This window comes from Tamandua tetradactyla, chromosome 7, assembly GCF_023851605.1.
Source record: "Tamandua tetradactyla isolate mTamTet1 chromosome 7, mTamTet1.pri, whole genome shotgun sequence".
Taxonomy (NCBI): Eukaryota; Metazoa; Chordata; class Mammalia; order Pilosa; family Myrmecophagidae; genus Tamandua; species Tamandua tetradactyla.
The window spans coordinates 154,265,283-154,289,858 of record NC_135333.1 but is presented as its reverse complement, the minus strand read 5'-3'; the positions used below and the strand labels follow the sequence as shown (position 1 = coordinate 154,289,858).

General features: G+C 32.8%; 1 protein-coding gene across 1 annotated transcript in view; it reads right to left on the bottom strand.

Moving 5' to 3' along the window:
• Window positions 1-24,576, bottom strand: part of LRRIQ1 (leucine rich repeats and IQ motif containing 1) — a 240,336-nt gene that overhangs the window by 176,233 nt on the left and 39,527 nt on the right. Inside the window, 2 exon segments of the mRNA XM_077111533.1 lie at window positions 3,001-3,128; window positions 3,660-3,853. Of these exon segments, the coding sequence (XP_076967648.1) occupies window positions 3,001-3,128; window positions 3,660-3,853 (322 nt within the window).

Genomic DNA, 24,576 nt, shown 5'->3' with positions numbered 1-24,576 from the left:
ATTGTGTATATGAGGAGGTATATATGGGAACTCTTGAACTTTCTGCATGATTTTGTTGTAAACTTACAACTGATCTATTAAAAAACATATAAAAAATCAATGAAAATTCCCTTTGCAAAAATTAATCTAAGTAAAGAAATATCTGGTTAGAACAAATATTGTAAAATTAAAATTTTATCTTTCCAGATAACCATTTCTCTAGAATCCTGTCTATTTCTTTTAATTTAATTAAGAAAATGAGTTATTTATTCATCTTTTGACTATTCACCAGAATGCTGGAAACCTAATAGTGTATCCTTTAGTAATAAAAAAAAAACAAAAAACCTCTATAACTTTTCCTTTTACTGACATTCTGTGTATATTTTGTCCAAGCAAATTCAAACCAGAAAGACAAAGGACATTAGTGAAAACCTAATACCATTTGACCTTGTCACATTAGCCCTGGGCATTAAAAAGATATAAATTTCAAAGACGACAAAAAGCAAAAGATTTGTACAATGAGCAGTCAATGGGAAATAGTTTCCACTTTCTGCTCCTACTTAGAGTTTCACTGGAAGTAGAAAGCCTTATGAAGCTAGAGTCTTCCAGTTAGAACTCCGCTGAGTCAAACTTAAAACACTCACATGTTCTAATGAAAATTTAAAACAGAAGTCAGGATGAAACAAGTATTTCAAACAACATGTACTAAATATCACTCCCTATATGCATTCCATTTGTTGGGAAAAAACATATGGACACACAATATCTTCCTTGTGATACAAATATTTATCAAAAAATTAAAAGAAAAATACATACAACTTAAAGGTCATACTAATCTCTGAAAATCCAAATATCACACCTATAAAATTCTTCTCAGATTTAAAAAATATATCTACATATATTTTATTTTGGGTCATCATTAAAAATTCCATAAAGTAGGTAAGGTTGGTATTATTACCTCTTTTACGAGTGAGAAAATTGAAGCTCAGGTAGTGGGAAGAGAATTGTTCAATGCCGAACGACCATATGATATGGATCTAGAATTAAAACTCAGATCTATTGACCTTGTGCTTGATCAAGGTCCAAACCTGATATGGTTTTGAATAAGTCAATGCACACATGAAAGCACTGTGTAAGATTAGTAATTCCACTGTTAATGCTATTGAGCTTGTGAAAAATCTAAAGTAACAGATTATTTTATACTATGGTTTTAGGAAATAATTTTACTACTCTGTATATCTAATTCTGCCCATCATATTTCCAAAGTGACCTCAGAAGTGATAGAAGATGACATGCTGCAAAGAGCTTTGAGAGACCCATAAGAGTATATTCAAATATAAGAGACAGTATTATTTAGAAATCCTAAACAGTGTATATTATATAATAATAAGTTACTTTCTTCCTAGATAAGCTTAAAAGATTAAGTTATTTTTTCTTAAAGTCTCTTTGAAGGTAAAGACCTATATTATTCATTTTTGTATCCCAAAGTAATACAGTACTACCTCAATATTCAAAGTTTATAAGGCTAAGCAAATCCAATTATAAATAAGAACAATTTGGATTAATTATAGCAGCTACTGCTGTCAACTCTAAAATAATTTGTATGATATAGTTTCCATAATCCCTAATCATACAAAACTGATAAGAGCAACAAGCCATATCTGCTTGGTAGAGCAACAAGTCTATTAGTTAATACTCTTTTTAACTTTTAGAAGTAGAATACTTCTCTGATGATTTAAATTGTCCAAAGAAATTAAAGGCATTACTTGGCAAACAATGTTCTTGACTTAAATATTTTCTAATCTCTTCAAGGATTATTGTACTCACTAATGTGTTTTGAGATCCACCTTTATAAAATATACTAGATATGTCAATTACTGAGTGATATACTGCATATGTTCAAAATATAGCTGAATATTTCACTTTGAAAATGTATTTCTTGCCTGAGGAATACTCTGAAAAGGTCCACTAGATTTGCCGATGGACCAAATTACTTAAATAATTTTACCTGATGGAGCTGGCTCTAAAAATAAATGTCCTTTTAAACAAAAATCAAATTTCATAATTTTGGTTTGATTAAAACAATTTGAGGGAATTTTGAATTCCAATTCAGTTTTTCATTTGTCAAAGTTTAGTAGCTGGAGGTTAATTCATTTGAGACATATTCATTCAAAGGATGAACACTATTGTGACAAAGATTGAGAGGCAATTTTATATATTTTTTGGAAAAATATGTATATATACATAGATAGATAGCAAAATTGGGTTGTCCTTGTTCTTGCTTTGCAAGAATTGTATATCACAAAGAAGCAATTTCTTGTTAAAGTGATTCTTTTTCCTAATCCATTTGCCTTTGATGAACAAATTAATCATATTAGAGTGAATAGGTCTCAATGAAATATTTAGCAGAGGGAGAAGTACACATATTGCACTCCTGTTTTGGTTTTAGACAGTTTTCTTTCTTCAAAGATCCAGATGTTTGGTGGTCTCAAATGAATCTTCCATGGCAGGTACCCATTTTGATTTAATGTTAAGCTATTTTTTTAAGTGTTATTTTATATCCTTTGGGAAATCAAATTTAAATCAATCTTAACAGTTACAAAAAGACATGCAAGTTGAGAGCAGCTTAAAAATTGTTCTTCCAAGACTTAATAAATACCATTTGAGAGAATGAGGCATCCTTCTGAATTAAATTAACTACCTCCTGAATTTCCCAAGGATTATATTCTTTTCAATTATAAACAAACCTGTCCTGAGAGATTTCTATGAGTCAATCTTGAGAAGAAACAAAATGAGGATAGACTAAAGTTCTACAAACATTCTAGGGCATTTCAATATACTACTTTAATTTTTTTTAATTCTCTAAAAAATTATTTTTATAATTTGTGTGATAATTTATTATAGTGTGCTTCCATCAAATTATTAGAAAAACCCAACAGCATTTCCACAGCTTAAGAACATCACACAATTATTTTAAGCAATCATTCACTATATTTATTCTTAAGCAGAGTATTTTATTACCTGTTTTGAGAGAGAGTAAGATTTTGTAGTAAAGGCAACCAGTATGAAGAAAATCCTTCCACAGTTGAAATACTGTTATCATCCAAATGTAATTCTCTCAATAAGACATGATTTTCCAAAGATGGAAGCTATATTTAAATTTGATTCATTAGTGTATGTCAATCTAAATATTTTTTTTCATTTAACCAGACTTAAAAATATATAAACCTACCAAAACAAACAATAGCTATACTATGGTAAGCAGGATATTAAACATCAAAGTATAATATGATAATTTTAGCGTGAGTAAAATTTCTACCAACTGACTTCATAATTTTTTAACTTGTTTTTTTATAAAAAATACTTCATGACAAATTGTAATTAGAATTTCTTGATAGATAAGTTTGGTAGTATATACAGAAATATAACTGAAAAGTCATTATTATGCTTTAGTATTATGAAAAAGCTAACTATAAATTAGATTCATTTATAAAATATTGTAACTGTTTAACATTTTTCAATGAAATATGCAACAGTTCAGAGTGAAATAGAAATAAAATGCAATGGATAAGCATAAAACAAAGAAAAATATTCAAAAATACTTTTAAAATGTGCAGTTGATATTTCTAGCAAAAGAAAATTGTATTAATCATAGAAATAAATTAATAAAAAACAATTACCTCACTTAGATAATTTCCCTGTAATTTTAAAATTTGGAGCAATCCACAATTTGCAATGCCCTCAACTTCCGTGAGATGATTATATGAACAATCCAGGTATATTACGGTAGGAGTATCACAAAGACCTTTTGTGCTGATTAACTGATTGTGGTCCACCACTAGTTGCTGAAGATTTTTCAAAGATTCTAAACCACCTGGAAGAAAAATTTTCTAAGATCACTTGTGTCATATATTCCTCCAGATTCTAAGAGAGTTTCAATTATTTTTTTCTTAAATGACTGCACCTCTACATTTTCCCACTTCTAATTTTCTCATTATAAGTGAAAAAAGCTCAAAATGTTGGTGAAACATACCCTGTGTTCTTATTCAAATTTTAATCTGGGGGGGGGAGGGATATACATTAACGTAACACAAAAGGCTACACTGGGCTCTGAATGTTTTGTTTTTAAATGATAACGGATAAGGAGAGATAGAAGGAACTGATTTTAAAAACAGTATTCAATTCAGTGTCAGGGACTTTGCATTTTCATTCTTTAGTAAAGGCTGCATGTGTAATATTTGTATATTTTTCCTACCTTTGAAATCTCTACCTAAGATTGCCAAATGAAGAACCATATTAGAACTAATTAAGTATTATCAAACTCTTCAGCTATTTCAAGACTCTAGAGTGGTCTCCTTTTTGCCCACTTAAACTTTAAAATCAATATGATACTATTTAAAAAAAAATTAAAGAAGTCTTATAAACTATAGCCTAGTCATCATAAGAAAGAAATTGAGAAGGTTATGTAAATAAGCCATCAGAAGTTGACATTGGAAAGAGATGCTGAAGAAGTCTGAAAAATTTTATGGAAGAAATTAAAAATCTAGAAAATGTGCTTTAGATTGGATATTGGATTTTATGTTCTGTGTAGGTACTATCCTACCATATGAAAGAATTTTAGTCTAGAAAGTGGAATAGGGTTTAAGAACTAGAATAAGCATTATGAGTCAAAAAAATGTCTTAATAAGGATTCTACAAATGCGAGTCACTGAAACTAAACTTTGAAAATTGAGTTTTACTCTGATTTTATAGTCACACCCCCACAAAATATTTTTTTTCAATTAAATGTTGGAGTAGACCTGAGCTATTTTACAAAAAAATGTATTTGACACTAAATTGAATTAGACAACTCTCAAAAGTTACAAAAACACATACAAAAATTAATATCTGGAATTTATGTGATAAATTCATCATGGTGGAATTTAAACTGTTTAATCAAGTTTATTCTTTTCAGTATATATTGTGATTTACAGATAAAAAGCTAAGATACTGTGCTTATATCATAAATAGAGAAATAAAATGAAAACTCAAGAAATATTATCAAGATCTCACAGGAAAATTTAATTCTACCTTATATTTGTAAAATCCAAATAAGGTAGTTAAGATTATGAGTGTACTGTAAAAATATTTCATACATTCCAAATATATACATATTCAAAAATTTCAAAAGTACAGTATGTCTAATAATTTAAATTAAACTAGTCAATAATATTATGGATGATTATTACTCCCCAAAATAAATAATTATACTTAGAAATAAATTATATACTATCAAATATAAGAGAGCAAATGCATTGCAGATGTATTGAAGGAAGGGAGACCAAAATCAAAATTCATCCAGTAACCATACTTAATAAAATATTTATCTAGGATCAATGCACTGGTATTTTCCTATTAGGTAAAACAGAAATTATGAATTAGAGAAAATTATTATCTGATGTTATCAGGAATAAATTGTCCTGCACTATCAAATATTTGATTAAGTAAAAGTACCAACAGATCAATTATATATTATCAGTTTCAAGGAATTAGAAATGGTACATTACACATAATAACAAATATACATGAACTGGAATGTAGCAAAGATTGCTGGAAGAGAAAATCTTAGGAGTTGACTTTGTCTTATAATCATATCTAATGAACATCAATAGACACACTGGAGCAAATGAAGAACATTCCAGGCAGAAGGAAATGCCAATTAATATAGATTAGTTTTTGCATAAAACAAAAGATCCTTTATCAAATATTGAAATGTCTTTAGCAATCTATTTTCATAGGCTTAATATTTTTTTAGAAAAATGGACACTGCTCTTAAGTTTTTTAGAGCTAATCTGAAATAGACTTTTCTGTTATTTAAAATAGGTAATGCATTTGCAAAGCTATTAATGGAAAACCCAAGAAGAGAAACAAGAATAAAACTTTAGTTTACACACCAAGTAAAGACAAAGGAGCTGGCAAAGGAGGATGAAAGACAACAGTAGACAAAGCAAAAGAACTGGGAGAGAATCATATTAAAAAGAAAAAGACAGACAAAATTTTGTGATGAAGGGAGTGGCCAATAAGAAGGAAAATAAAATAATTATATACACTTTACAATGTAAGGTACTTCAATTTACATTGACTTTTATATGGCCAAGAGCATCAGGCAGAGTTGGCAAAACAGTGAAAAAGAGGTCACTGCTTTGGTAGTGATGAAGTAACTGATTTTGCTAGTGGCAGAAGTAGGAGTGATACGGATGGAAGCCACACTGCTTTGAAAGTGGAGAAAATGAGTGTATATTACTTTTCAGATTTTTGATAATAGAAAGTCCTTCAAAGTCAGTAAAATGCTTACGAGGTTCTATGTTACTGGTCTCTCAATACCTCTCTGAATTCATCCTCTACTACTATCTCCTTTCCTCAATCTACTCTAACATGCTGACCTCCTTGTTATTTACTTAACATACTAGACATGCTTCCACTATGGGACTGTATTAGAAACAACTATTTGTGTGCAACAGGTTAGGCTAGGAATAACTAAATAAATCTCATTAGTTATTTCAAATTTTAAAAGAAGCTATGATTTTCAATCAATATACAGAGAAGGGAAGATGGTTGATTCAATAATCTGTTGATACTACTCACAGAATAATTATACTTCCAATTGAGCCTCTGAATATTGAGAAATATTTGAACTTTTCAACTTCAAGCAATCCATTATAAAGTAGTACCCACATAACTATTGTATATTGAGGTGTTCTTGCTACATTTTTTTTAAAAATACACAGAAATGGAGTCAAGTTAAATATTCATAAATAAGGGAGAAGTTAAATTAATTATGAAGTATCCATAAAATGAATATGTAAATCTTAAACATGATGTATTCACATGGAAAGATGTCCATGATATCTTATTTTTGTAAAATCTAAGTTGGATACATAGGCTTTTAGCTACTCGGTAGACCTAAATCCAAATCTACACATCTACATTTGGATTGCATAGGACAAAGTCTGGAATTATTTATAAGTAACTGTTAATAGTGGATACTCCAGCAAAATAAGAGAAAGAAGGTAAAAGCAGACAAATAATACTTCACTGTTTATATTATATACTTCTCTATTGCTTGAACTTTTTAATGAAAATTTATATTTTAAAATAATACATACTTGAAAACATCAGAGCAAATCTGAAGAGAACTGTTATTCTGAATCTAATACTGATTAAAAAGAAAAAATTATTGAACAGAAGTATTGACAAGCTTGAGAAAATACGATGTTAATATCTACTATATGGGTTTGTTATAGCCTAAATGGAAGAAAATTGTATATAGACAGGAGGGCATACTTAGATTTAAGACGATAAACTTTATAAAAATTCAGTTAAATGGGGAAAAAAAGTGAGTTGTTCTGATATTCTAAAATAAGGAGCTAACTATAAGCTGAAGGGAGAAGGTACATTTTCAAAGAAGCAAGTTTTGATCACATAATTTTAAAAATTTGCCTAATGAGTAAAAAGGAAGCATTTAGAATTGAATGGCACTGAACCCTGCCAACGATCATGTGATTTAGCTTGGAAGCATATCCTTCAGCTTCACTGAGTCTTGAGATGAAGGCAGTCCTGGTCAACAGCTTGATTACAACCTCATGAGAGACCCTGAGACAGAATCATCCACCTAAGCCACTCCCAGACAATGAAAGGCAATAAATGTTCATTGTTTTAAACTGCTAAGACTTGGGATAATATGCTTCACAACCATACATAACTAATACAGTAAGGATTCTCTTCTGAAGAAAACAATTCAAGAAAGAAGGAAATAAGTTAAGTATGCTTTGGGTTATTAAAGAATATTTTAAAGAAACAACATAACAAGAACTCAAAGATATTAAAACAACAGAGTTAGGTAAACAAATGACCAAAATAACACCATAAGTGAATAAATAATTTAGAAACAACATTGCACAGAATGTACAATGACGGAATTTCCCTCAAAGAGGAGATAATCACACTGAATTTAAAGTGTGAAGAACCAGCAGAAGAAAATTAAGACATAGATTAAATAAATAAAATAGTAATTAACATGAAATATAGACAAAGACAACCCAAACATGCATCACTGAAAATAACCCCAAACCAAAAAGTTTTCAAATATATAAAACAATATTTTTCAGAAATGGAGTAACTTGATTTGTGGTTTGAAAAAGAGTACATTAAGAAAAATGTATGTGATTTATTGACAATAAGCTATTTCCTGGATATTATCAATTAAGGACAAAGAAAATGTTATTCCAGTATTGAGATAAATATAATATTTCTTGTAATATAAGAAAGCCAATGGATACAGTCTAAAGAAATGAGTTATGAGGAGAGAAGAATCAAGTAAGCTTCAAGGTTTGCCACAGCAACTCCTTTAAAAGCATAGGTGCAATGGAGCAATCTCTACAAAGTATCAAGAGAAAGAAAGTGTGACCTAAAAACAGAATGTAATGTAGAGCTACATTCTCAGTAAAGTAAGAAGGCAATGACAGCTATTCTTAAATGTGAAGGAATTAAATGTCCATTAGCCCATATTTCCAAAATAATACTTTAAAAAAGCTGTGTAATCCAGGGTGATGCAATGGTGGCTCAGTGGCAGAATCCCCGCCTGTCATGCCAAAGACCTGAGTTTGATTCCTGGAGCCTGCCCATGCAAAAAAAAAAAAAAAAAAGCTTTATAATTCAGTCAGTGAGATAAAAGAAATTATAAAAAGAAATATTAGTGAGCCATTTTCATGCAGATCTGAAGGTGTTGCAGGATATATGAGTTGAGTAGGAAATGTCATAAATCATGATATGAATAATAGTAAAAATTGCAAGGGGAAAAAGCATTGAAGAATGTATGAACACATTCTAATTTATTCTTTTTCTTAAAGAGGAGTTAGATATTATCTAAAATATATTAATTAAAAGCAAATGTTTTAATAAATTGCTAAACAATAACAACAACAAAAAAGGACTGAAAAAACTGGAAAGAGGCAGAGCAGAGGTGGAAGAAAAGTGCAAATATGATAATTTTATCATCTTTAATATAAGAAAACCAATGGATATAGTCTAAAGTTTTTAAATCAAGACATTTTCCTATAATCTTCCTACTGTATTGTTTTAAAATGCTCTTATAAGTTTTAAATGTGGTGTACCATCTTAGTAAATTGTCTACAAGGAAGTTAGATGAAAATGAATGTTTTAAACCAGAATTCAATCGTAACTAGTCAGGTGAAAGAAGTTAATTCCTTAAAGGGTGTATCATCCCCAAGAAACACATAAGAAACAGAACTGTAAGTCCCCCAAACCACAGAGGCTGGTTCCCCAAGGGGAAAGGAAATAGATTTTACTAGTAGCAAGGGCTTAACACAACCAAGCTCCACTTACAGAATTAACAAATTGTGATACTGAAAACAGGCCCTCAGCATAGATAAACCTGGAATAAGTATCAAAGGAACCAGGAGTTTTTGCCCTGGCAGTGAGAAGTCAGGGCTAATGGAAAAAGAAAATACTGGAAAAGGGCTGAACCTCAAGAAAAGGGGACATATAGAGTCTGGAGATACGCAGAGCCATGTCGAACTCAAACTCTTGATTGTTAAACCTGAGGAGTGGGGATCTGGTTCTAAAAGGCTTTTTTTTTACTCTTTAAACAGCTCATTAGATAGAACTGGAAGCACTCTCAGGCTCCAGCACTGCCCCAGGCAAGGACAAAATTAAGCTTGTCCAAGAGACAAAGTAACTAGTTAGGTAAAAGGGATTAATTCCCTAAAAGGTGTAACTTCCCCAAGAAAAGGGGGACAGGACCCAGCTCAACTGGAATACCTCTTTCAAGGAATTCAGGCCCCATGGACTGGAAAACAGAAACAATCAAAGCCATCCTACTACCTCACCTCTGTCTCAACCATGCCCCTGGCAGAGAGAATCTGCTGAAATTAAAGACACTGAATCACTTTAAGCTGGTGAGGAGCTACTGGCAGATAAGCACCACATTCTGGGCAGGAAAGGAAAAGGACAGAGTCTAGAGGCTTCATAGGAGAGTGTGACAACTTGCTGGGTCTCACCCTCAGGGAAAACTCAGGCTGGCTACCTTTTCCTCCTGAGATATGGGCCTGTCTAGTCTGGGAAAATCTGACTGGGTCTATAATATCTGAAGAGACCCTTCTAAAAAAAAAAAAAAAAGCCTTCATATAGGCAGGACAAGAAACAGAAAATCAACTGAAAAATTCTGATCAGTTAAAAAGAACCTAGGCTTGAGGTCCAGAATAAGTTGAATTGAATGTCAAAAAACAGAGAACAAAGCTATCCATCAAGAAAATCCCAGGTAAAAGAGTGAAAATAACCTTCTGAATAAACTAAACATCAAATGTCTAGATGCCAGCAAAAAATAATGAGTCATATCAGGAAAATCAAAGATATGGACCAGACAAAGGAACAAACCAACACTTCAAATGAGACACAGGAATTGAAACATCTAATTCAGGATGTTTGAAAAGACATGAAAAATCTCACCAAAAATCAAATCAACAAATTGAGGGAGACTATAAAGAAGACATTGGGCAAACAAAAAGAAGAACTCAAAAGTTTGAAAAAACAAATCACAGAACTTATGGGAATGAAAGGTACACCAGAAGACATGAAAAAACAACAGAAATTTACAACAATAGATTTGAAGAGGGAGAAGAAAGGATTAGTGAACTAGAGGACTGGATATCTGAAATTTGACACAGAAAAGAAACTATAGGAAAAAGAAAGGGAAAATAGGATCATGGTATCCAGGAAGTGACGACAACATGAAGTGCATGAGTATATGTGTTGTGGGTGTTCCAGAAGGAGAAGAGAAGAGTAAAGGAGGAGAAAGACTAAGGGAAGAAATAATCACTGAAAATTTTCCATCTCTTATGAAAGACATAAAATTACAGATCCTAGAAGTGAAGCATACCCCAAACAGAATAGAACCAAACAGACATACTCCAAGACACTTACTAATTAGATTGTCATATGTCAAAGACGAAGAGAGAATTTTGAAAGCAGCAAGAGAAAAGCAATCCAGACATACAAGGAAAGCTCAATAAGATGGTGTGTGGATTTATCAGCAGAAGCCATGGAGGTGTGAAGGCAGAGGTATAATATATTTAAGATTCTAAAAGAGAAAAACTACCAATCAAGAATTTAATACCCAGCAAAATTGTTCTTCAAAAAGGAGGGGGGATTAAAACATTTTCAGACAAACAATCACTGAGAGAAATTGTGACTAAGAGATCAGCTCTGTAAGAACTACTAAAGGGAGCACTACAGCCAGATAGGAAAAGATAGGAGAGAGAGGTCTGGAGAACACTGTAAAAATGAAGACTATCAGTAAAGGTAAAAAGAGAAAAAATAGATATGGTGTATAAAATCCAAAAGACAAAATGGTAGAATAAGGTTCTGCCTTTATAGTAACAACATTAAGTATCAATGTTGATTAAACTCTCCAATCAAAAGACACAGACTGGCAGAATGGATTAAAAAACAAGACTCATCTATATACTGTCTTCAGGAGACTCATGTTAGACCCAAGGACAAAAATAGGTTGAAAGTAAAAGATTGGGAAAAGATATTTCATGCAAACTAAAATCAGAAAAGAGCAGAAGTAGCTATACTAATGTCTGACAAATTAAACTTCAAATGTAAAACAGAAGAGACAAAGAAGGACACTATGTATTAATAAAAAGAACAATTTTGTTTTCATACCTTGGCATTATGTAAATAATGCTGCTATAAACATTGGCATGCAAATGTCAATTGGTCCACCAACAGTGGGTAAGTGTGCTCAGCTTCACTGGCTATTAGGGGAATGCAAATCAAAACCACAATGAGATATCATTTGACACCCATTATCAAAAAAACAGAAAACAACAAGTGCTGAATAGGATGTGCAGAAAGTGGCACACTTACCCACTGTTGGTGGGAATATAAAATGGTACACCCGCTCTGGAAGGCAGTTTGGTCATTCCTCAGGAAACTAAGTATAGAATTGTAATATGATCAAGCAATCCATGTATATATCAGAGGAATTGAAGGCAAGAACACAAATGGACATTTGCATGCCAATGTTTATAGCAGCATTATTTACATAATGCCAAGATATGGAAACAGCCCAAATGTCTATCAGCAGACAAGTGGTTAAACAAGCTCTGGTATATACATACAATGGAATATTACACAACTGTAAGACAGAATAAAGTCATGAAGCATGCAACAATGTAGAAGAACCTTGAGGACATTGTGCTGAGTGAACTTCCCCAGAAACAAAAGGACAAATACTGTATGGTATTACTAAAATGAATTAACATTAATGAGTGAACTTTGAGAACTGAAGTTAAGAACACAGGTTATCAGGCAACAGAAATAGGGAAGAGATTGGGTGCTGCAGGGATTCAGATTGTACAATAGGACTGACTATAAAAATTCAGAAATGGAAAGCACATTACTACCTGATTGTAGGACAATAATATAAGTATACTGATTGAAGTCAAATGTGTGTGTGATTGAGGGAAAAGGGCTGGGAACATATATGTAACCAGAAAATAGAGGATAAAGACTGAGATGGTATAACAACTGCCTACAGTGGATAAAGATGGTGATTAAATGTACAAATAAAAATTTTTTTGCATCAAGGAGAACAAATGAATGTCAACATTGAAACATGTTGAAAATGGATTGTATACAGGAAAAACCACAATCAATACAAGCTAGGGTCTATAGTTAATAGGAAGATTTTAATATACTTCCACTGAATGTGTAACAAAGGCATTATGTCAAAACTAAAGTTATCAAGCAGATGGTATGGGGGAGGGGTGTGGATTCTTTGTGGAAGAAAAGGAAATGTCTTCATATAGATTATGGTGGTGAAAGCATGTCACATCTATTTACTTAGGTACGATTGTATGTTGTGTGAATAAAACTGTCTAAAAATGAACAGAGAGAAACAAGTGCAGGAGAAAATGCAGAGAAAGAAATGTACTTATTTACTGTTGGTAGAGAAACTGAGAAGTGCAGACCCTTGGAGGGCAGTGTGGTGACTGGGAGTGGGATTGCCATATGATCCTGCAACCCCATTGCTCAGTTTGTACCTGAAGGGTTGAATGTGGGGGACAGGGATGGATGTTTGCACACTGGTGTTTATGGTGGCAGTGTTTATGATTCATAATGGAATGGGGGAACTATGGTGTATACATACAATGGGTTACTGAACAGCTGTGAGAAGAAATTAAGTTGCGAGGCATGCAACTTGGTGAATGAACCTTAAGGACTGTATGTTGAATGAAATGTCAGAAACAGAAAGACAAATATTATCATGCCTCACTTACACGGACTAAGTATAATATAAAACTCAGAGAACTGAAGTTGAGAGCATGGGTTATCAGGTTGGGTCCTATTGCAAAGGGTCCTAGATTGCAAGCTCTTATAGCAGTAAGAGCTTACACATATTCAGGAGTTGTAACTGTTATTTCTAAATTCTGAGATACTGAGCTGTTTTTATATAACCTTGTCAGTCCAAGAACTCTGGGTATTTATGTGACATCTGACACTCAGAGTTAGAAGTCTGAAGCTTTGAAATTCAGCAGTACCTCATACAGGAACTGTTTAAATAATGTTAAAAAAGGAATCAGATTGTCTAGAGATATGAATAAAGCTGATTTGGATAGGACTGGGCTGAATCAGAATACAGGGGAAAGTATAATATCATCCATATTTTAAAACTTCAATTCATGTATGAGACTAAATGGAGAGATGTTTATTTGGTGTAAAATTTATATTTTGGGTAGCACATTATATAGCTTGTATGATCAGTTTAGTTGAACACCATAAGTATATGGAATCTTGAATAGGGTGTGAGATTTTGTTGGTTTGTCCAGGTTAATGTGATGCCTTGATATATTCCAGATTAATTTGGACAGTAAATAAAAAAGTATTTGCAAAGTCCCTTTGGGGTACTGAGGAAAAAGGAAGAAATATTCAACTTCTCATTTAGAGAATTCCTAAAATACTTGCAAAAAAATTTGAGAAGACTCTCAGAGAACTGAATGGCAACATGAAGCACTCAAACATAAGCATCATGGGTGTCCAATGAGGAGAAGAGAAGGGAAAAAAGGTCAGAAAGAATATTTCAGGAAATAATGGCAAAAATTTCTCAACTCTTATGGAAGAAATAAATATACATGTCCAGGAAGTACAATATACTCCAAATAGAATAAATTCTAATAGACCTCCTCTAAGACTCCTATTAATCAGAATGTCAAATGTCAAAGATAAAGAAAGAATCCTAACAGCAGTAAGAAAAAAGAATTTGTCACACAAGGGAATAGCAATAAGATTAAATGCCAATTTCTCATCAGAAACCATTGTGCCAGTGTGAAATTGTTTTGCACCCCAGAAAAGCCATGCTCTTTTACCTAATCCAGTCTTGTGGGGGTAGCCATGTTTCATTTAATCCTCATTTAATATTGTGGTGTGGAAACTTTGATGGATTATTTCCATGGAGATGTGGCTCCACCCATTCAAGGTGGGTTTTGATTAGCTTACTGGAGTCCTTTAAAAGGGGAAACATTTTAGAGAAAGCTCCGAGCCATCAGAGCGAACAGAGCTGACAGAGAGTTAGATATCTGAAGATGTTTGGAGTGCTGACAGAGAAAGCAGATGCCTAGACATAGATGGTTGGAGATACAGAGCCCAGTAGATGTCACCATGTGCCTTTCCAGGAGATGTTAAACAGGCAAGGAGTTTAGCTCCAGAGGCTCTAAGTGAAGGCCCACAGATGCAAAGAGAAAACCACTGGAATCAGAAGTGGGAATAACAGAAATAGGAACAAGGATCAATAGATATCAGAAATTTGCCTTTCCATATGACAGACACTGGTCTTTCTTGAGTCAAGGTATCTTTTCCTGGGTGTCTTAGCTTGGACCTTTTTATGATGTTAGAACTGTAAACTTGTAACTTAATAAATTCCCTTTAAAAAAAATAAAATAAAATAAACCATTTCTGGTATATTGCATTCTAGCAGTATTAACAAACCAAAACAACTATGGAGTGAGAAAGTGTGGTATGATATATTTAAGATATTGAAAGAGAAAAACTGCCAGCCAAGAATTATTTACCCAGCATACCTGTCCTTCCAAAATGAGGGAGATTTTAAAACATTCACAAATAGACAGAAACTGAGATCATTCATCAACAAAAGATCAGTCCTATGAGAAATACTAAAGGGAGTTCTGCAGGCTGAAAGGAAAAGACTGGAGAGAGAGAGAGGCATGGAGGAGAGTATAAAAATGAAGGCTAGGGGCGGGCCGCGGTGGCTCAGCGGGCAAGAGTGCTTGCCTGCCATGCCGGAGGACCCCGGTTCGATTCCCGGCCCCAGCCCATGTAAAAAACAAACAAACAAAATATAATAAAAATAAGAAAATGTTTAAAGATGTTTCCCTTTCTTCCTCCCTTCCTTCCTTCTATCCTTCCTTCCTTCTCTGTCTTTATTTAAAAAAAAAAAAAAAAAAAAAAAAAAAAATGAAGGCTATCAGTAAAGGTAACTAAAAAATAGAGACAAAAAATAAGATATGACATATAGAAGCCAAAGGCAGAATATTTGAAGTAATTATTGCCTATACACTAATACATTAAATGTTAATGGTTTAAATTCCTGAAGCAAAAGACACAGATTGGCAGAATGGATAAAAAAAATATTATCCATCTATATTCTGTCTATAAGAGATGCACTTTAGACCCAAGGACACAAATACATTGAAGGTGAAAGGTTGTACAAAGATATTCTACAAAAAGAGAAACCAAAAAAAAAAAAAAAAAATAGCTGGGGTAGTGTTTTGGTTTGCTAAAAGTGACCAGAATGCAATATACCAGAAATGGAGCAGCTTTTAAAAAGGGAATTTATTACTTTACAAGTTTACAGTTCTGAGGCAATAAAAATGAAAGATACCTTGACTCAAGAAAGGTCAATTTCTTTCACATGCGAAGGCATGTTGCTGAAATCTGCTGGTCCTTGTTTCTGGTTCTGTTGCTTCCAGCTTCTGATGCGAGTGGTTCCTTCACTTAGCTCCTCTGGGACACAATTATGGGTTCTGGCTTGCTTAGAATCTCATGGGAAGGCACAGGGTGATGTCTGCCAGGCTCTGCATCACCAAACATTTGTGTCTAGGTATCTGCTCTATCGGCACTTCAAACATCTCCAAATGTCTGTGTCTCTGTTGGCAATGAAGCAACTGTTCTCCAAGCATCTGTGTGTAAGGTTTCTCCAAAATGTTTCCCCTTTTAAAGGACCCCAGCAAGCTAATTAAGACCCACCTTGAATGGGTGGAGTCACAGCTCCAACCAATCAAAAGGCCACACCAACAATTGGGTAAGTCAATTTCCATGGAAACAATCAACCAAGGCTTCCACCCTACAATATTAAATAAGGATTAAAGTGCATGGCTTTTCTGGGGTAATAAGAGTTTCAAACCAGCAAGGTAGCTACACTAATATCTGACATAATAGACTTTGAATACAAAACTGTTATAAGATACAAAAGGACAATATATTAATAAATGGAACAATCAACCAAGAAGAAGTAATCACAATATGTATGTATCTAACCAGGGTTAGGTATTTGTTTGCCAAAATACATGAGGCAAACACTGCAAAACTGAAGGGAGAAATAGATGTCTCTACAATAACAATTGGAGATTTCAATACATCACTATCATCAATAGAAGTGACAACAAAAGAGAAGATACAATGGAAATAGAGAACTTGAAAAACATGATATATGAACTAGACCTAACAGACATATACAGAATATTGCACTAAAAAACAGCAGGATATGCATTCTTCTCAAGTGCTGAGGGATCATTCTTCAGGATAGATTGTATGTTGTGTCATAAAACAATGCTCAATAAATTAAAAAAGACTGAAATTATACAGAGCACATTATCTGACCAAAATGGAATGCAGCTGGAAATCAGTAACAAGTGGAGGACTGGAAAATTCACAAATATATGGAGGTTAAACAACATATTCTTAAACAATCAGTGGGTCAAATAAGAAATTTCAAGAAAATTTGTGAAAAACCCACACTAACACTGTACTCAATAGTAAAAGTCTGATAAGATTGCTTCCCTTCTAAGATATGGAACAAGATAAAGATGACCACTGACACCAGTTCTATTCAACACTGTGCTAGAATTTTTAGTTAGAGAAATTAGGCAAGAAAAAAGAATAAAAGGCTTCCAAATTGGAAAGAAAGAAATAAATCTTCCAATATTTGCAGAAGACATGATCCTATCTAAGAAAGTTCTGAAAACCTACAGCAAAGTTACTAGAGCTAATAAAGAGTTCAGCAAAGTGGCAGGATACAAGATCAACATGCAAAAATCAGCAGTATTCCTATACATTAGTAACAAGAAATCTGAGGAGGATATCAAGAAAATAATTCTATTTATAACAGTAACTAAAAGAATCAAATATCTAGGAATAAATTTAACAAAGAACATAAAGGGCTTGTACATAGAAAACTAAAAAGCGCTGCTAAAAGAAATCAAAGAAAACCTAAATAAATAGAAGGACATTTCATGTTCATGGATTGAAAGACTAAATTTCATTAAGATGTCAATGCTACCCAAATTCATTTACAGAGTCAATGTTTCTACAGAAAGCAACATTAAACAAGTCAATGTAATCCCAACCCAAACTCCCACAGCTTACTTTGCAGAAATGGAAAAGTCAAGTATGTATTTGAAAGGGCAGGTGTCTCTAGTAGCCAAAAATATATTGAAAAAGAAGAATGAAGTTGAAGGACTCACACTTCCAGAATTTAAGGCATATTACAAAACTACAGTGGGCAAAACAGTAAGGTACAGGCATTATAGATTGACATATTGACCAATGGATCAATGGATCTAATTGAGAGTGCAAAAAATCGAGTCTCAAATCTATTTCCAGTTGGTATTTGACAAGGCTACCAAAGCCACTCACTGGGACAGAATAGTCTTTAAACAAATGGGGCTGAGAGAATTGGATATCCATATGAAAAAGAATGAAAGAGGACCCTTATATCACACCATATGCAAAAATGAGGTAAAAGTGGATCGAAGACCTAAATATAAGAACCAGGATCATGAACTTCCTAGAATAAAATATAGGGAAGCATCTTCAAGATCTTGGTGTAGGCAATGGTTTTTTAGACTTAACACCCAAAACACAAGCAACAAAAGAAGAAATAGGTGAACAGGACCTCCTCAAAATTAAAAACATTTGCGCTCCAAAGGACTTTGCCAAGAAAGTGAAAAGGTAACCTACTCAATGGGGAAAAAATATTTGGAACTACAAATATGGTACAAGTTTAATATCCAGAAAAGAAATCCTACAGCTCAACAATATAAAGATAGACAGCTCAATTACAAATGGGCAAATGACTTGAATAGACATTTTCCAAGGAGAAAATAAAAATGGCTAAAAGGCACATGAAAAGATGTTCAACATCACTGGTTATTAGGGAAATACAAATCAAAACCACAATGAAGTATCATTTCACACCTAGTAGAATGGCCACTATTAAAATAATAGAAAACTACAAGTTTTGGAGGGAATGTGTATAAATGGGAACACTTATTCTCTGCTGGTGGGAATGTAGAATGGTGCAGCTGCTGTGGAAGACAATTTGGCGGGTCGTCAGGAAGCTAATTATAGAATTGCCACCTGATCTGGCAACCTCACCGCTAGGTATATACCCAGAAAAACTGAAAGCAGGGACTAAAACAGGCATTTGCAAACTGATGTTCATAGGGGCCAGTATTCACAGATGTCAGAAGATGGAAGCAACTCAGTGTCCATCAACCAACAGATAAACAAAATGTGATAAATACATATGATGGAATATTACTCATCTGTAAGAAGGAATGAAATCCTGATGTATGCAAACACATGGATGAACTTTGAGAACATTAAGTTGAATGAAATAAGCCAGACACAAAAGGAAAAAATAGCATGATTTCACTGACATGAACTAATTACAATAAGCAAACCTACAGAATCAGAGTCCAGAATATAGGTTACTGGAAGAAACAGGGTAGAGAATGGGGACCTGATGCTTAATTTGTCCAGAATTTCTATTTAGCTTGATTGTAATGTTTGGAAAGGGACAGGGTAATACTTGCACATTACTGTGAGCATAATTAACAGCACTGAATTATGTTGGTGAATGTGGTTGAAAGGGCAAGTTTTATGTTATGTTATTAGAAAGACAAGTTTGAAGATAAAACATGGGACTGTATAATATAAGAATGTTATTTCATGAACTATAAAAAATGTTGGACACTATTACAAGGTATTAATTATAAGGTGATATATAGGCAAAATACATTTAATACAAACTATGGTGTATATTTAGCAGTAATATTTTAATATTTTTTCAGCAGTTGCGACAAAACTACCACAATAATGTAAAGTATCAATAAGAGGGGACTATATGGGAATGTTGCATTTTTCACATGATTTTTCTGTAAAACTACAACCTCTCTAATTAAAAAAATAATTTAAAAATCATGACAAGTGAAAGAAATTGGACACAAAGTACTACATATTGTATGACTATAGTTATATAAAATGTAAATATAAATAAATGTATGGAGACAGAGTTAGATTAGCGGTTATGTAGGGCTGGGAAAGAATAGAGGGATTAATAGGTTACTGCCAAGAAGTATGGAGTTTTTCTTTTTGGAGTAAATAAAATGTTCTAATATTGATTGTGGTGATAAATGCACAACTCTGTGATGATACTAAAAGCCATTGGGTATACATGTTCGATGGATAGTATGGTAAGTGACTATATCGTAATAAAACTGCTTTTAAAGAAATAAGAATATATTATGGAGTTTTCCAGAAGCTACATATTCCAGATATGTAATATTGTAGCAAATTGAATAGAGAGACAAATATGGGACTCCAACTAACTTCAGTTAAGCTATACATTAAAGTGATTTACAAATATGTGGAACAATGTCCCTTTTCTCTCACTACACTTTTGTTTCAGAGAAAATATATTACGTATAAACCTGTCATGAATGTAAAGTAAATGAATAACAGTTTATTTTTAGTACAGTAAATATTGATATATGTTACCTATACTGAAGCCCTCAATGATTTTTAAGAGTGTAAAGGGTATCTGAATCCAAACAGCTTGAAAGCCACTATACTAAACCAAAAAAAAAAGCAGATTTGGTTATATTTGTATCAGACAAAAAAGACTTTTAATGTTTTTTGTTTTTTTTTTTTCCACATGGCCAGGCACCGGGAATCAAACCCAGGTCTCTTGCAAGGCAAGTGAGAATTCTGCCACTGAGCCACCATTGTCCGCCCCAGGCACAAAGGATTTTTAAGGGGGAAAGCACTACTACAGATGAAAAGAGACATTTAAAAATGATAAAACTGGTCAATTCAACAGAAACATATAACACACTAATTTTCATGTACTAAATAGAATGTTCTCAAAATATTTAAAACAAAAAAATCACATAGAGAATAATTATATCAATCATCATGGCAGTCAGGTATATAACTTTTTCTCCATGATTAAGCTCATAATAGCAGTATCACAAATAATCAAGCGGGAGCATGGCATAATAAGCAATGACTAGGCCCTGGAGGGAGGCAGTCCCGGGTTTCAATAAAGCAGGCCTGTTCCAAAGCTAGCCGTGTGGAAGTAGACAAGTTACTTAACTTCTCTGAACCTTAGTTCCTTTACTTGTGGAGTGAGGGTGATTTCATATATTTGGGAAGATAAAAAAAGATATTTTAAAGCACTTTGTATAGTACTTTCATGGGTGGGTACTAATATAGGTAAATATTATTTGTTTTTACTGACAATTATTCTAAAAAACAGGGAATTGAAAAAAAAACACATAAAACTCTGGTGGTCAAATAAGGTTTCAGAGAGAGGAGAGGTTTGAGCTAAATCTTGAAGGAGGAATAGGGGATAACGCACATTCAGAAAAGTTTATGTACAACTGATTAAACAGCATCTTGATCCAACAAAGGCACTTGGATCAAAAGGGGTATCTAGATGGGAAAAGGTAGAGTTGGTTGCTACTCATCCTTTTTTAATCCAACAAACTCACTGTTGTCAAATGAAGTATGAAAACTGAGCAACATACTTACAGCAAGCCTAATTTAAGTATACTATTAGTTTCTCAACATTTCTGAGAAAGCTCCAGTCAAAATATCTGATATTTCTTTTAGGTCCTCATTCAGAACAAAATAAAACCAACAATAGCTACAGAAATAAAAATATTCAAGAACCTCTTTCAAAGGACTTAAATATAATTTTTAAAATATGAAAACTATGCTTGAATATTCTTATCTACTACTTCAATATATTCTTGATCAACTTTTTAAAAGTTCCCTGTCCCACAAGATAAACTTAAGTTGTGTTTACCTCTCAAAGGGTCCTTGCCCATGGCAAAATGTGTATTTGACCTTACTTGCTACAAATATCTATCTCAAAGAATTCTTCCCACAGAAATGAGCCAATGGTTCAATCCTTGAAACCACAGAAATAAATTCATGTAAGGAACAGCAAAGCTAAAGCTTTTAATAAGTTAAAGGTTTTATTAAGTGATTATTTGGTGGATACTTTCAGCTGTTTAGTGATTGCTAAACCTGGTAGTTTTTCATCCACATGTACAAAATATGCTGTTACACTTGAGATTTTCCATTTCAATGCAAAAATCTTTGAGAATTATACATGTGTGGAAACAAGAATACCGAAACAAGAATCAGGAAACTTGGATTCTAGCCTCACCTTGGTCAGGTGTAGAAGTAAAACCATGTGGGTCTGTTTGTTTCATCTGTAAACTGTGGCACATAGACAGGCAGAAGGGTAAAATCATTTTTCAGCTTTACAGGAGGCACTGAGGTGCATCTCCACACTAAAAAGTGAGCTGGCACCATCTAGTGGACTAAATATACAACACTTAATGAAAAAAATTTTTACAAGCAAAATATCCAGAGCTTCATATTACTTTCTAAAAAAATTTTTTTTAAATAAAGCAACATTTGGAAGCTAGCATTAATCTAAGCAAGCGTCTGCTATGAGTGGTAACATAGTAACTGGGCCTATGTGAAAATGTTGAATTATTTCAGTATCACTCATACTTAAAAAATTAGTGTAAACTTTTAAAAGAGCAGTATCATCTGAAAAGCAAGCATCAGGAGCAAAAAAAAAAATCCCTTAATATCTCCATATCTCCATCTATTTACACTGATATTTCTAGGAATGTATTATCAGGCACTTAAAAATTAAAGAAACATTTTTCCTGATTAAAATGTTCTTAAAACAGCAGACAGAAGCTTCATGAGAAAACAAACAAAAATAATCATTTGCTTATAATTAACATTGGATTTTTTTCATTTTCACCAAATATTCTACAATGAAATTTGGCAGTTTTCTCCAATTCTATATTAATATAGAAAAATATTTACACTAGGAAATATGCTTGGCAAAGATCAGGATGGTTATTTGTTTAGGGTAATGCTGTATCTACAGTGCCTAGAAAAGTGCTGAGTACACAGAAGGTGCTAATTAAATTAATGAATAAACCTCAAATTGTTACATTTGTTTCAACATGAAGAGTGGTAATATTGTATAACAAGAGTAAATAAGGATTACGTATTAGATGTTGTGCTGGTTTGAAATGATGCATGTACCCTAGAAAAGCCATGTTTTAATCTAATTCCCATTTTGTAAACACAGCCGTTTCTTCTAATCCCTATTCAGTATTGTATGTTTAAAACTGTAATTAGATCATCTCCCTGGAGATGTGATTTAATCAAGAGCAGTTGTTAAACTGGATTAGGTGGAGGCGTGTCTCCACCCACTTGGGTGGGTCTTGCTTAGTTTACTGGAATCCTATAAAAGAGGAAACATTTTGGAGAGAGATTCGGAGAGAGCAGAATAACACAGCCACGAGAAGCAGAGATTCCATCAGCCAGAAACATTTGGAAATGAAGAAGGAAAACACCTCCCGGGGAAGTCAGGAGAGAAAGCTAGCAGATGATGCCGTGTTCCCCGTGTGCCCTTTTCCAGCTGAAAGAGAAACCCTGATCCTGTTCGCCATGTGTCTTCTCACTTGAGAGAGAAATCCTGAATGAACTTCATCGACCTTCTTGAACCAAGGTATGTTTTCCTGGATGCCTTTGATTGGACATTTCTATAGGCTTGTTTTAATTGGGACGTTCTCTCGGCTTTAGAACTGTAAACAAGCAACTTAATAAATTCCCCTTTTTAAAAGCCGCTCCGTTTCTGGTATATTGCATTCTGGCAGCTAGCAAACTAAAACAGATGTAAATTTACTGGAAAGGCAGCATAATGAGTCAATTAAAAATAGACTCTAGGGCTAGACTGCTGAGTTTCAAATCCTGGATCTATCACTTACTAGCTGTGTAATTCTAGGCAGTTTATGTAAGTTCTCCAAACCTCTGTCTTTTTACACGAAAAAACAAAATGTTTTAATTAGTACCTAAATTCATGGATCTAACAGTAAACACAAATGAATTAATATGTACAAAGCACATAAAATAAATGCCTGATACTCAAAAAGATGTTACTATATTTATTACATTATTTGTAATTTTTCTTAATTAAAATTTATAAAACAATTTAGTCAAACAGCATGAATTTCTTCAGAATTAATTTAGTTTCAGAATGTTTCTACTAGAAATCAATAATACCAACATAAAAACTGGAGGATGGTCAAAAACTACATTCATATTATAAATCACCTAATTTTCATTTGCTTTGGCTAGTCTTAAGAAAAAAATAAATAAAAAATACTAACCCAAAATACTAAAGATTTTCCACAGACCAATTTCAGAAACTTTAAAGATCAAAGTGGCAACATCCATTCATGAAATTCTACATTCCAGCAGAATATTTTTTTTAATCTACTCAATTTACATATGAAAAACTTCAGCCAAAAGTAAAGATGAAATATGAAATTGGTATCATAACAAATCTAAAACTTTAAACAGTAATCTACCCAAATTAAATTGAGATATAAAGGGTAAAGAGTCATATTTTGTCAAGAAAAGAAACATAAAACCTTTTAAGTTAACAAAAAGTGTAGAAAATTTCTTGTCATTAAAATAAATTGGTCTTTAAAATTATTCAACCCAAAGTGAATGTAATGAGTTAAAATTAAAATGAAGTTTTTGTGCATTCAAAATAGGCAAGAATAATATCTGATCATGTAAAAATAATCAATAATAAAAACTTGCTACCAAAACAGAACCAATTATAGAAAAAAATAAAAAGGTAAACAGATTATTTAAATTATTACAAAATTTTTATCTCAGTATTCAAAAAGCATAAGCTTCTATTTTGAATTACATTTTTAATTTAAAATTTACTTATGATTAATAATAATAATAAATTCCACCTATTTCCATAGCCAGAGTACATATATTTAAATATAAAAGGCAATAACGAAAATGTACTATTTAACCTTGTAACTTTCATTTATAGAATTAAAATGAAAACTATTACATTTGTTAAATAATAGCTCATTGAAATCAGTCCTA